This window comes from Apium graveolens, chromosome 9 (genome assembly GCF_009905375.1).
Source record: "Apium graveolens cultivar Ventura chromosome 9, ASM990537v1, whole genome shotgun sequence".
In the NCBI taxonomy this organism is placed as follows: Eukaryota; Viridiplantae; Streptophyta; class Magnoliopsida; order Apiales; family Apiaceae; genus Apium; species Apium graveolens.
The window spans coordinates 96,169,001-96,183,677 of NC_133655.1; the positions used below are offsets into that span (position 1 = coordinate 96,169,001).

The window sequence follows — 14,677 nt, forward strand, 5'->3', positions numbered from 1 at the left end:
AGTTCGATTGAAAGAACTGTAAAACTGAGGGTCTTACCCTGATTATTTGGACGAGACTTGTGAACAAGAGTTGTAGGACATCTCAATACCTTTCCAACGAGCTATAGAACATAATATTTGAGTGAGAAATGAAGGAGATACATCAGTTTTAGTGTGGTGGTTCTGTTTTGGCCGAGAGCAATGGAAATGGGGGAGGAAATGCTTTTGCTTTCTTGTGTTGGTGGAATAATGTGGTGGATAATGATGGGTTGTCTTGATATTTTGCTAGGTTAATAATAAACAAAGGAGTTAGTGGAAGATGATCTCACCATTTGCCATGTGTTGGTGATTTGTGGTGAGATGAGATCATCCCTAGTTAACTATATAATTAACTAGCCATTCTTTCCTAACTATCACTTGTTTTCTTGTTTGATCAACCATCCACTTGCCTTTCCACTTGCAAAGGTATTTACAAGAGTCGTTATTCATTTCTTTGTCCGGTTATCACTCAATCTTGTTGATCGTTTGGTTAAATACCTTAATGGTTTTATTGATAAAATCTTCTTGGTATTTTTAATACCTAAATTAATTCTCCTTTATAATCCTTGAATTTAAAATCCTTCATCTTAATATTAATTCCTTAAATCCCTTAATGTCTGGTGGAAATCTCGGGGAAAAATAAAAGTGCTCGTTTTCAAAATCCGACAGCTTTTACATACACTTATTTTCTTTATGGAATACTAATACGATCTTAGAATTTCCATAACATTACTCCTATATATCGTGGTCTGATAATTTTTCTTAATCAGCATTGTCAGCAAAAGTTACTATTCATCCGGGTTTCAAAAATTTCCAAAAATTGGGGTTATTACAGGATCCTTCCTGGAAAAAGGAGAAGTAGATGAGAGACAGGATTTAGTAATCCTTGTGAGGAAACTCTAACTATTAAAAGTTATAAGCTGTGTGGTGTGAGGAGTAGTGAGACTACTTTAAAAGAATATAGAGATTAAGTGTTACTTGTTATATTTTGCAGGTACACAGAGTATACAAGAAACAACTACTGAACAACAGTCTATTCACCCTCGCATAAACCATGATGTACCAAGTGCTGATAATCTCCCTGCAGGTCTAAATACTGATACTATCCTGCAGTCCATTCAATCTACTATTTCACCACATGTAACAATCCCTGTTTTTGTTGAAAAACAGTCCATTCACTCTACTATTCCATCACCTGAAATTCTCCCTGTTGTTGCTGAAGATGAAGTAGCACAACAGTCCATTCATAAAGTTTTATCTATTATAGGGTCACCATAGCACTCTACAGGACCTGAAGTTCTGGAAGTAAATTTTGAAGCTCCAGTTCATTTATCTACAATTGTTGAAGATGTGGAGTTCAATGCTGATGGTATGGAAGGTACTGAAGCTGCTGGATCACATACAACACAACTTTCCGATTCTATCTTACATGTTGAAGCTGAAGATGAAGTTCAGTAGATAGTTCAAGATCCAGTTGCAAATGAAGAATCTAATGATGGTGAAGAAGCTGATATTTTCAATGTTTTTATAGATATTGAGGATGATCTTTTCTTCCCTGAAGATATGCCTAATCATGTGAGGCAAAAGAAGCTGAAGGAGTTGGATGCTAAGAAGAAGCAGGATTATTTTGATGAAATCTGAAATGCTAAATGGAAAGATGCTACATATCCTATTTACAAAACAAATGTTGTTGAACATCTGGAAACAGCTGAACAGAGAATTCAAAATCCTGATATGCTGAATCATCTGAAAGCATCTACTCTGGTTGTCAGATCCTTACATACAGCTCAAGAAGATCAGATGAAAGAATTTTTGATTGCTTCAAGGCTGACTGACTCATCAGGAAATTCAGAAGCAGATTTCACCAATTGTTTCCAGAAAAATTATAATTTAAGCCAATCAACCTAGATTGGAAGCTAAGGAAATACAAATGTCTGAACAACTTACAGAGGTACAAAACTCAATGGAGCTGATTCTTTCTCTACTGCTTGGTGATGATGTCAAAAGGGGGAGAAAATAGTTAAATATAAATAGAAGCAGCTGACATTGATAAATACTGATGATACAAATCCTGATGGAGGTAACAAAGGGGGACAAAATGACAGTGAAAGGAGAAGAGGTGAAGAGCTAGTTGGGATTAGTGGCTCATCAAAAACTGTCACTAGGTCTCAATCTAGACAAGGAGGGGAAAGTAAGGGAAGTGAAAGAAGAGTGAAATATAAAGAACTGACTGTGACTACAACAACTCAATAAACTCTTAAACTCACAACTGCTGATGATGACCAAGACATTCTGGAGATAGAAGCTGGTGCAGAAGCAAGTCAATAATTTCAAACTCTGAAAGTAAAAAGGTAGAAAGAAAAATCTATTCTACAAGGATACAAAAATTCAAGCATTTGACTTTGAGGTGAGTAGAAAAATATTTGAGAAAGAAAATCTAAGAGTTGATCTAGAACATCTAAGGCAAATGGAGGAAGATTTCAAGAATTCCATGAAGACAGCAAATACTGATACTGTTGTTATCTCCCAAGATCCATATGAAGATGATCCTTCTAACAGACCAACCAAGGGATAGTCATAAGGGAGGTGAGTCAGGAAGAAGTTGAAAGATCTCTTAGATCTCAAGTTATTTTGATTACTCATAGGAGTCATAAAGGGAAAGAGAAGATAGAAGAGAAGTACGAGTTTTCAAAGCCTAAAGCAAAGCTATTTCTAAGAAGAAATTAGTATCTAAGGAAACTAAATAAAAAATAATGATAGATCCAATCTATACAGTTTCTCAATCTTTTGATACCGATGAAATTTCTGAAGAAGAAAAAGTCAGTCAAGCTCATCAAAGAAGGAAGATTTATAGAGCTGACTGGGCTAAAAACTGAAGTTAACCTCTGACATTGCTAAAGGTAATAAAGAAGAATCTGTTATTCAGCCAATCACAACCTCAGATACTACTCATGTTGATGATATTTCAAATACAATTCAAGCTGAGTTATCAAATCCTGATTGTGAAAACATAGTCTCTGATAAGCCAGAACTTACTCTTGAAGAGAAGAAGAAGCTGCTATGGGGAAGCAAGAAACCTGCACCTAGAAGAGATTCTTCGAAAATATTAAAGAAGATATATAGTGGAAGTTATCACTTTAGAAAATATGGAATCACAAGTGGTCTGGGAAGGTTAAATGCTGATCCATCTGTAGGAGATGCTTTGATTCTAAGGAAGCATGCTAATCTAATAGAAATTGGAGACAATGTGATATTTGAAGACTTACAGAAGATCATATCAGTACAAATTGTTATTGATCTTGTTGGAGAGAAAATGATTTATTTTCTGTAGTCTAGGAGAAAAGTAAGGTTGACTCAAGAACAGTTAAGAGACAAACCATGGCAAGAATAAGAACTTGTTGCTACAATTCTCAAGGTAACCAATCCTGTAACTGCCAGATGGTCTACATTTATAAAGAATCTGATACAATCAAAGAAGAGAGATATATATTACAAATCTAACTACATTCCAAAGTATATTGATCAAACTGAATATGTTGTTGATATGCCTATTGGAGGAGCCAAGATAGAAATGAGTCTAGGGATTAAAGTCTTAACCTTTAATCTTGATGGAAAGAGGATTGGGTTTCTGGAACTGGATGATCTATCACTTAGAAATTCAAAGTTACATGACCTCAGGGCTGCCATCTATCAGAATGATGAATCAACATATGAAATGAAAGAACACACACAGAGGATGCAATAGTATTTGGATGTAATGGAAGAAAGTCTGCTGAGGAAGTTTCTTGAAGATTTTCTAGACTGTGTTAGAGTTCAGAATGAAGAGTAAAGTCTAATAATCACTGAAGTAAGAATGAATATGTTTACTTGATCTCTGCATTTAGATAGTTTTGACATCATCAATTGAAACTTGTACATATTTTTATAATGCACAAGTTGTGTGAGACTGTTAGATATAATTGATGATATCAGACAGAAACTATCAGAAGTTCTTATCAGTACTTATATCAGTATTTATTGAAGAGTGACGTCATCAGTACTTGATGATCAACAGATGGTGTCATCTGGATTTGTCACATCAGTAGATATTCGAGAAGGAGAAGGAAAGCAGAAATTCAAGGCGGTGAAGCATTTTATCTTAGAAGCAATCATACATGGATATGTAATAGATTTCCTTATTGTAATAGAATAGGATTCCTTATGAATTGTGTAACTGTGCTCTATATAAAGTACATATTAGGTTTATGCTAGATGCATTGCGTACATTGTTATATTATTCGCATAACCTTGAATTTCTCAAGGATAATTCTTCATCCTTTGAGAGACTACTTCTGGAATCAGTTTTTATCTGTTAATATAAAGGCTGTTGATTCTAATTAAGCTTCAACGAATTGTTTGCATAAACTGTATTCACCTCCCCCTCTACAGTTGATTACAGACCTAACATGGAAACCAAACGATGATACTTGCTGGGCATTATTGGCTCACTCTTTCTTTGCTATTCTCTTATTTTTTTTAACTCAGTGAGAATAACTGTAGAAAGTTCACAATATATAGCAAAATGGAGAAACCCCAGCTTCAGAAAGTTGGACAAGTGAGAATAAATAATACGAGAAAGATGGTAAAGAGGTAATAATATTTGAGTTAGTTATTATAAAATTTAGATGTTTAGATCCTTGTTTCATACCATAACCAGTAAACAATCTGGAATGGAGGGGTCATCTGTATATTTATTTTAATATACAGGTTATATTGTTTAATGATGTTTTGGGGATGTTATAGTTACATATGATATTAAATCCAACTTTTAAAAGCTTGATTCTCCATGTTGTTATAAGAAGAGATTCAGAGGTGGGGACACGAAGTCAGCTGCTATTATCCCACAGTGACTAAGCGAAACGATCTGAACTTATGGGCTCTCTATTCAGCTTGAAAAAGATGTTATAAATTTATGTGGGGAGTTTGTCACAGCTCAGTCCCGCATCAAATAGATTGGTTGTATTGGGGCAGTAGGCTCACGCTTTATTAATCAATTTAATTTAATTGAGCAAACTAGGTCTAATAAATATTTTTTTATTTAATAGTATGTTAACTAACCAGTCACACTAAAATTATTGTGATAATTTCAATTTAACGTGAAATCATGCAATCCATCAGGCGTAATCATGTTATCATGTATTCTCACTAGTTTGATCATACAATTATCAACGAAGTTATGCCTTTATTTGACTCGCGTTTCATTACACACTCTATTAGCACCGAAATCCATACTCCATTGCCTGTTAAAAATGTCAAAAGAAAAAATAAATAAAATTGATACTCGTTTGAAAAAATTGTTACAATTGCAGTTTCTTCCACACTTTTAGGATGCACAAAAGTGAATGTACAATTCAAACTTTGGTTGTATAAACTGACAAATTATGATACCCTACCGGCCACCGAATGCCAAAATCTCACTAGTAAAATACGACTGGTCCTGAAAGTTCTTGTTTCTTTTCCATATTCTTGCAACAGCTAGCATCTATAGCTTACAATTTTACATCCATGTAGTTGTCTAAGGATAGCTGCAGCAAAGCTCGAGCCCACTTAGTCTTTTGATGCCACATACAGCATCATGGTGAAATTTTTACAGGCCACATACACACCCACAGAGAGAGAGATAGTACAGCATCTCTGGTTGAACCTCAACTTGGATCACCTAGAACCTACTAGCACCAGCATCTGTACTCCCAACAATTAACCCATATGCATAAGCAGGCCAATAGATTCTCGAAGCTAACCTCAACTTATAATTGTTTTCTTTTTGCTAAATCTCAACTTGAAATTTTATCTACAACAAACTATGCAATTAGCCTGGATGGCCTAATCTATAAAAACAAACAACTATATGGATCGTTGCAGTATGTATAATTTTTATAAAAGAAGATCGTAGTCGTCGATATTGTTAGGGAATGGTATAGATTTATTAGTTAAATCAATGTCACATCTTATGCTAGGTGTCAGTGTTATGTGCTATATATACTTACTCCTTTACCACATTTTAGAGTGCTCTTTTTTCTTCTTAATATCTAAAAAATTATAGTCACCACTCAACCATTATCTCATTTCATTATCAATATTTCGGTTAATCCAGTATGTTGGAAGGAAAAGCTGTGATTGGTGACACAGATATGCTTGAGACCACGCAACAAGATGCACTTAATCTAGCTGCTAAAGCACTCGATATCTTTGATGTTACTGAAGCCACTGCTATAGCTCGTTTCATAAAAAAGGTTCGTATATGTACTTATATGCACTTGACTCTATACTGAAGAGCATGTACGACTGAAATTCTGCTTACGGATACCTAACCGTAACTATGTTAGATTTGGAATTCTAATCAAGATAATTCTATGCTTTGTTGAAGCAGGAATTTGACAGTACTTATGGACCGGGATGGCAATGCATCGTAGGCACTGATTTTGGTTCATTTGTGACTCACTGTTACGGAAGTTTCATCCATTTCCACATAGGGAATCTTGCGGTCTTGCTCTTCAGGGGTTCAGCAGGGCCAGAAGCTGAAGCTGAGGCTGAGGCAGATCATGTTGAAGCTCTGGAGATTGTGAAAGCATAAACATAAAAGTTTCCTATTTGTTAGAGTACAATATGTGATTCTGTTTATATCTTATCACTATTGATGTTTAATATGCTAGTTTGATTTGTGTGGAATGCAATGAAATGAAAATCCAGTTCTCAGTGCTCTTAAATCTTCACTTTAACTTCAATAGACGGCTGAAACTAAGATTTTGTCAGGCTGACTGAGGGTGCAGCAAATTACAAGGCTTTGTTGTCGCTCGGCTGTCTAGTTTCAGTTCTATTGATGCAACTCCAACATCTTCGAGAGTAAATTGCTGTTCTTTTTTCTTTTTCTGTTTTTCTTGTTTTAAATATTTGTTGTTTTACACATAAACTTATTTTTTGACCAAGTTGTGCAAAACACAAAAGGCCTCAAGGCCTACAATATATCCACTCTGACTTAAAAATACAATCGTAGACAATAGATATGATCAATATCGTCTCTCTGCATCCATCTCAACTTTGAAAGATAGATCTTACATATATGGTTTAAGATTCTTTGAGATTTCCGGGGTTTTAAATGCATTCAGAAGAACTTTTGATCAACACTCAGATCTTTTGGCGACTATAAAGCTTCCATATTTCACTTCGAAGTGTTTATTTAAACTATTTCTCAACATTAAAAATAGATAATCAGTTATCCAGTGATACATGCATCCTTTAGAAATCGAAATCATCATGATTTGGCTTAGGCGAACTTAACAGGGCAGCGTAAAGTCTTAATCTATCTTCCCCGAGCGATGAGCACCTTGACAAGGGTCTCCTTGGCCTTATAAATGACAAAGAACTTAGCGTCAAGCGGTGCCTATACCTCCGCCAAGCCAGCTGAATTGCAACAGTTGCCCATGTTCTCCACCCGGGAGAATAATATCTAGCACTCCGCTTCACTTTCTCATTTACAAATGTGTACCTAAAATGCTGTGTTACATACTTTACATCTTCTGCATCTAGCCCGAAAGCTTCAGTTGTTTCAAGAGTTTCTAGTGATGAAGAAGATAAAGGCAATCTTTCGACAAAAGGTCTCCTAAGACACCATGACAAAAGCTCGTCGCCACTGAAGTTTCCAGGGCCCAACATGCAGCAACTTTTAACACCATCCCTCAGTACTTGGCTGCTTTGTAGGTGTCCTCTCACAATAAATAACATTCTCTGAACTGGATCACCTTCCTTTGATATCTGCAATCATCAGATTCATATCAATTAGGTAATAAAAACTGTTCTACAATGTCAGCCATAGCTAGATGCCTAGGTCCATTACTAGCTACATGTCTTTATTTCGCTTGATCAAATTTAAATCAATTGAATCAAAAGGTTTTGTTGCACTTAAATGTGATTCTAGGCTGGAACTTACGGTTTCTCCTTTAGTGAATATGAGGGACTTGACACGGTCGCATATGTTTTCTAGAACCAAACTATCCATGTGTTGAAACAAAGGTACCTGAAAGTTCAAAGGCCAAGAGTATGTTAGAATAACTAAATCCATTTCGGAAAGAACAGATTCAGTAATAAATGATCCTTTTCCAGAGGAATGTATGTATTACCTGCCTCACCAAGTCCAAGCAGAGATGATACTTAATATCCCTCCTAAGACCTTCAGGGAGATTCCTAATCATATCACATTCATCAACACCGCGCATTGCAGCCCATCTGTGCCGCTCATAGTTGCGCACCCTTTGCCTAAACTCTTGGGGCAAATGCCTCTTCCTCATCCACCACTCCACGTTCCTCATCTTTAACTGCATCGCCTGTTTTTTTGATGTTGTTGCATGCAAAAACACCTGCACATGTACAATATATACACATAGAATTCACATGTCTTGTTGGAAAAAACCACATTTATATTAGGAGTATATGCGAACTCATGGTTTCGTCATCTCAATACCTTAATATTACCAATTAACATAGTGACCAGAAGGAGTCCAGTAGTAAGCACAATGATGATGAACACGACTTCTAACCAATCCGTGGTGCTCTCCAAGTTCCCAAATGTACTGATATTCATATGTTATGTATGTTAAATTTTGTCAATATTCAACTGCTAAATTTCATTTAAAGTCATATAAACTTATTATAAACATTTGTAATCAACAAAAATTTGGTACCTGAGAGTCATGAGGCCCCAAAAGATAGGAAAGAGTATCTTCTCTAAACGACTTTCGTTTGTGACAAGTTGAACTGTCCATTTATAAGCTCCATAACCAAATTTGTCATGATCAGCAATGAGACACAGAGACCTAGCTTCTTTGTGCTCACCCCATAATAGTCGTGTGCCGTCTGTTACAAGGCGTCTTCCACCATAAAACATATAATTTTCGCAAGCCAAAAATTTAGGGCCACAACTTTGTGTTTTCGTGCACTGTTCCATCAAGCATTTTGTTGCTCTCTGGATTCCTAATAAGTACCAACATGCTCCCACAGCCTGGATACATTAAAAAGGCAAAAAAGTTTGTTAACTATTATTAATATTAGGCAGTACATAAGAAAATCATGGGATTTTAAGTATGTTTAATTAAGCTAGGTGAAGTTAGAACACTCACATGCGAAGCAACAAAATAAGCAAGCAAATTAAGAGCGATTCCCCACCAGACTGTCCCGAAAATATAACCGGAGAGATTTTGCATTCTGCGCAACAAGTATACAGAGTGGTATATCTTTGGTAAGTACTGCAACAGAAACATCACTAGTAATATTGTCATCACTTGTGTCGTCGAACCCTTCTTCAGTAACGCTGGGATCACTATCCATAAGACTACCTATAGTTTGATAAATGTACTTTAGGACGGTATAATGTTAAGAGAACTCATGTTCATAAGTGATAATATCTAATTTAAACACCTTAATTAAGTGCTCATGTTCATATCGAACTCAACACAAATATATAGGAACTTAGGAACCAACTGTTAGGGAACACACACAAGTATACAACCAAACAAACAATGCAAAACACACACTCAATATATGATGCGGAAAAACCCACGTCCCAACTTGTATTATTAATCAAAACAATTATCAATAATATAATCAATCTCACCAAACGGTATTCACTCAAGCGATACTTAAGTCAAACAATACTCAAGTATACATCAAAACAATAATATAACTATGTATATATAACCATCACAAACTTAACCAACAAGACATACCTAATCTGATTACAATAATAATTGTCTACCCATACAATTATTACCCATTCACATTATAATAATAATTGTCAACACATACAATTATTACCCAACTCAATTATGATAATAATTGTCTACCCATACAATTATTACTCAATTCAATTATGTTTTCTATCACCAAGACTATACTACCTATTGGGTTTAACCACAACAATCCTCCCCTTCAACCCAATATGATTTCATGCACAACCGAATTAACGGTCACCATCAAGCCATCGACGTCGATCGCCCAATACCTCCCCTCGAACAATAACCCCTCCTTCTAGTACAAAAAGATTTCTCTTATCTTTTCGACCTTTGAGTATCTCTAAATCTCCTTTAATGACTTTCAACATACTATTCTTCATCATAACAGTATATCCCAAATCAACTAATTTACCCAACGAAATCAGATTTCGATTTAACTCCGGTATGTATCTTACTTGAGTTAACTTCTGAACACGACCGTTGTGACGTTTCATTGTTACCTCACCAATGCCAGCAACCTTTACCATTTTACCGTTCGGTAAAGTTACAATCTTTCCCTCACACTTTTTGTAGGACGAGAACCACTCCCTCTTACCACATATGTGATGAGAACATCCCGAGTCAAGCACCCATTCTTCTTTTGATCCCTTCTCTTCTTGAACCAAAAGAACATCTTCATTAGATTCTACAAGGAAACACTACCCCCTCGATTTTTCTTCAACTCTCTCAAGTCTTCTCTTGTCTTTGGACACATAAATTGTATATGACCCAATTCCTCACAATAAAAACACCTGATATTAGGGTTATATTTCTTAGCATACTTCTTTCCGTGTCACGCGCACGTACCACAAATACACTTCCATCAGATGTGTCACTCGATTCTTGTTTCATCAATCTTTCGGCCTCCAGAAGAACAACAATAGTGTCATCCAAATCTAACTTCGTTTTCCCAACTAATAAAGAAGCCATCACAGTATTATACTTTTTCGGTAGAGACACTAGTAGTAGAACAGCTTTGTCCTCATCCTTTAATTTTTCATCCAAATTATTTAGCTGGTTGATTAAGCCATTAAAACGATTCAGATGATCTCTTAAATCTCCGTCTTCTTCCATCTTGAGCCCAAACAAATCTTTCTTGAGAAACAACTTGTTGGCCAAAGACTTTGAGTGATAAGTCTTCGTTAACTTCTCCCACAAATTCTTGGAATTGTCCTCTTCAAGAACATCATACTTGATTTCCGGTGCAAGGGCCAACCGGATCGTTGATGCCGCACGTAACTTCATGTCTCCCCACTTTGTATCATCAACTTCAGTAGGCTTCTTCCCTCCGAGAGTCGCATATAACCCTCGTTGAATTAACAGATCTTTTACCGTACTTTGCCACAAGGTAAAATTGTTTCTTCCATTAAACAATTCAATTTCAAATCCCCCAATCTTCTCCATCATGAACCTTGGCTCTTGATACCAATTGTTAGGGGGAACACACACAAATATAGAAACAAATAAACAATGCAAAACACACACTCAATATATGATGCGGAAAAACCCACGTCCCAACTTGTATTATTAATCAAAACAATTATCAATAATACAATCAATCTCACCAAACGGTATTCACTCAAGCGATACTTAAGTCAAACAATACTCAAGCATACATCAAAACAATAACATGACTATGTATATATAGTCATCACAAACTTAGCCAACAAGACATACCTAATCTGATTACAATAATAATTGTCTACTCATACAATTATTACCCATTCCCATTATAATAATAATTGTCAACACATACAATTATTACCCAACTCAATTATGATAATAATTGTCTACCCATACAATTATTACCCAATTCAATTATGTTTTTTATCACCAAGACCATATTACCTATTGGGTTTAACCCCAACACCAACCACAACTCTCCTGTACTGGGTGCGGGTGGGCATTTTTATAAATGTTATTTAAAAAAAAAAATTACTTTCATTCACAAGAATGAAGTTCCCAAACCTATAAACTAAGTTCAGCCCGACCAAAATCGAACTAAATAGATTAGAATCTCAAACTTATTTTTAATTTAGATATTTGTATGTTGATCATTAATTAAATCTGCAACACCACCATATATATAGCATAACAAACTGAGAGTTAAGTTCATTAGATCCTAATTTAATCTCAGAAATCTGCATCACATGTTGGCACACCCGGGAGAAGTTGTAATAAAGGCTTATGTACCACTCTGCATTGCCAACTAGTCATGACATGCATGCATTTGTCATCCTCTTCAACCGTCTTGCTAGTGTACAAAACAGTGACCATCACATTTCACCATATTTATCGTACCAACAAATCGAGAATTCAGGTTTGAACAACTTTATTACTTAGCAACCTAATATTATAAATTAATAAATAAATAGTAAGGACAGAACCTGAGGAATAGGTAGGATGACGAAGAGATCAAAAAAGAAACCCTTCTTAGCCTTCAAGTAGCGCATCGCCACAGTGCGTGAACTAGTATCTTGTGGACGGCTTCTCTCGTCAGCATTGACAGCGTGAGGCCGTTTATTTATCTTCAACTGCAGCCACATGTTCCATAGATGTAATGAATCCGTCATGCATCGGAGAACAGTGATGGTGATGGCAAAATAACCGTCCACGAACAAGCACATGCAAGCTTCACTTATGGAGAGTGCATAGAAAAAGAGTGGATCCACAAATAAACCAGTGGCGCAGACCAAAAGGAACACTCGGTTCCATTCTTGAATCCATGAGGCCCTAGGGTCTAAAACTTTACCTAGAAACCATATTTTACCTCGACTGCAGGTAGCCCTTCTGCTTATGGAAGCTGGTTCTGAGCTTTCTTCTTCACCGTCTTCATCGGTGACTGCTGTGTCGTCCCCGTATAAATGTGAAATTTCTTGTTCAAGAGTAGCCATATGATCAATTATTAATTTATTTTATGTATGTTACTTGTTAGTCTAGTGGAGCTTGTATTAGGACTGAAGAGATCACGGTTGAGGAATGTATGCAGAGAATTATAAGAGATGGGATTGGAATGAAGTTGAGAAGAAGACATAAATATTTGGAAGAGATAGATGAATAGGAGTACGTACAACAGAGAACGTAAATGTACCATTAGGATACGAATTATTATGATGCAAACAGCAGAATACAGTGACAATTGTAGAAGTAAGGTTATTTGACCAGATAATTTTATAATCTTAAAAAATAATTACTATTTTCATGTGGCTTCTGATTTTTAATTCCTGAAAATTGTTTCTGGAGAAAAGAGGATGAAACACCGCATTTAATTTTAGCAGAAAAACCCTGTCAAAAATAAAACTTTTGCAGAAAAAAACTTAAATCAAATTTTCAGCTGGGAAGTGAACATAGCAGCTTTATTTTTTCAAAATTATGTTTTCAAAAACAAAAAAGAAGAAGTAGTTTTTCAAATTAATATATTCAGTAACTACTGATAAAAAAGCACTTTTATACATGTGACCCAAAATATACTATTGAATCGTACAAGGAAGGTTAAAGAGTTGGGATATAAAATATAATTTGGATATACAAAATAATTTTACCATACTTCAAAAATTTAAAATTTTCACTTTTCATTGCGATTTTCTAATCTTTAAAACTGTTATATATATATATGTATTCTTGTTTTTTAAAAAAAACAACCAACATGCACAGTGATGGTGTTTAAATTTCAACTATATGTAGAAGATTTATATTTTTGACTGAAGATTTATTAATCTTCGAGTGTAATTAATTATTGTTAATACATTATTGGTACTGTTTTTTCATTATTTCGTAAGAGGGGGTAATGGAGTTATAACTTATAATTATATGTTAATTAAATAAATCTAACTTATAATCATACACGTAGTTTTGAATTGGAACTAATCTTCCTTTAAAGGTGCAGAGATTTTGTAAAAAGATGAATCAACTGTAAATAAGAAGCTGCCCTCCTAAACCATGAAATATTTGGATCTTTCTCTAAACATGTTTACGAACCGAGTAGAACCGAGTTTTGACCGAATAGAGTTAAATTTTATTATTTTTTTCTAACGAACCGAGCCGAGCCAAGCCGATATTTTTTATCGAACAAAATTATGTTCGAGCTCAAGCTCGTTAACTAATGAGCCGAACACGAGCTTGTTCGCGAACATAAAGGAGTCGAGCCGAGCCAGAAAAAAATCAGGTCAACCGCTATTTCACTGTGAAAATAACTTATCAAATATTTTTTTTTGAAACTTTGGTTATATCACTAATATATATATATATATATATATATCTTGACATCCATACGGTTGGGTCGATGAAAAATATTTTTAAAAAATTCGAAACACCAATTCATGAATAAAAATATTACGAATATATTATATTTTTTTGGAGTTTTAACGAGCGAGTTCGAGCTGAGTTCGGGCCGAACAACCCAAAATTCGGCTCGAACTCGGGCCGAATAACCCAAAACTCGGCTCAAACTAGTTTTGCTTAACGAACACATTTATCCGTTCGATTTCGAGCTGGAGTTCGTTAACGAGTCGAGTTGAACGAGCTCTTAACGAGGCGAGTTTGAGCTTATTCGCGAAAAGTTCTGTTTGTGAACAGTCAGCTTATACTCCCTCTGTCCCATTGAATTATATACGTTACTTTTTGGCACACATTATTTAAAACATAATTCCACAATATTATTTTAAAAAAAATTTCCGTGAATAAAAGTTTTATGTTTGAAGTTTTATTCAAAAGAAAAAAAATTAAAAAATATATTATCAAACTATACTTTTATAGAAGTCTCGAAATACGTGTAAACAGTGAACATATACAATTCCATGGGACGGAGGTAGTAAATAAGTAGACCTCGTTGGCTGTAAGTAGGGTTGCACATGGAC

General features: G+C 35.2%; 2 protein-coding genes across 2 annotated transcripts; one reads left to right on the plus strand and one right to left on the minus strand.

Moving 5' to 3' along the window:
* The first annotated feature begins 6,052 nt into the window (after positions 1-6,052).
* On the plus strand, positions 6,053-6,758 carry LOC141683557 (uncharacterized). Its single transcript, XM_074488303.1, has 2 exons — positions 6,053-6,290; positions 6,428-6,758. Exons 1-2 carry the CDS (start codon positions 6,153-6,155, stop codon positions 6,629-6,631), a joined length of 342 nt encoding a protein of 113 aa, XP_074344404.1. The 5' UTR covers positions 6,053-6,152; the 3' UTR covers positions 6,632-6,758.
* Positions 6,759-7,118: 360 nt separating this feature from the next.
* On the minus strand, positions 7,119-12,922 carry LOC141683556 (cyclic nucleotide-gated ion channel 4-like). Its single transcript, XM_074488302.1, has 7 exons — positions 12,209-12,922; positions 9,171-9,386; positions 8,736-9,052; positions 8,516-8,624; positions 8,175-8,411; positions 7,985-8,071; positions 7,119-7,809 (listed from the first exon to the last, which is right to left on the minus strand). Exons 1-7 carry the CDS (start codon positions 12,713-12,715, stop codon positions 7,294-7,296), a joined length of 1,989 nt encoding a protein of 662 aa, XP_074344403.1. The 5' UTR covers positions 12,716-12,922; the 3' UTR covers positions 7,119-7,293.
* Positions 12,923-14,677: the final 1,755 nt, after the last annotated feature.

Excerpts from the sequence above, each read along its gene's own strand:
- LOC141683557 (XM_074488303.1), top strand. The coding sequence starts at position 6,153 with ATGTTGGAAGGAAAAGCTGTGATTGGTGACACAGATATGCTTGAGACC. Across the intron at positions 6,291-6,427 it reads TAGCTCGTTTCATAAAAAAG|GAATTTGACAGTACTTATGG; the intron begins GTTCGTATATGT and ends TTGTTGAAGCAG.
- LOC141683556 (XM_074488302.1), bottom strand. The coding sequence starts at position 12,715 with ATGGCTACTCTTGAACAAGAAATTTCACATTTATACGGGGACGACACA. Across the intron at positions 9,053-9,170 it reads CTTATTTTGTTGCTTCGCAT|GCTGTGGGAGCATGTTGGTA; the intron begins GTGAGTGTTCTA and ends TAATGTATCCAG. Across the intron at positions 8,625-8,735 it reads TGGGGCCTCATGACTCTCAG|TACATTTGGGAACTTGGAGA; the intron begins GTACCAAATTTT and ends TATGAATATCAG.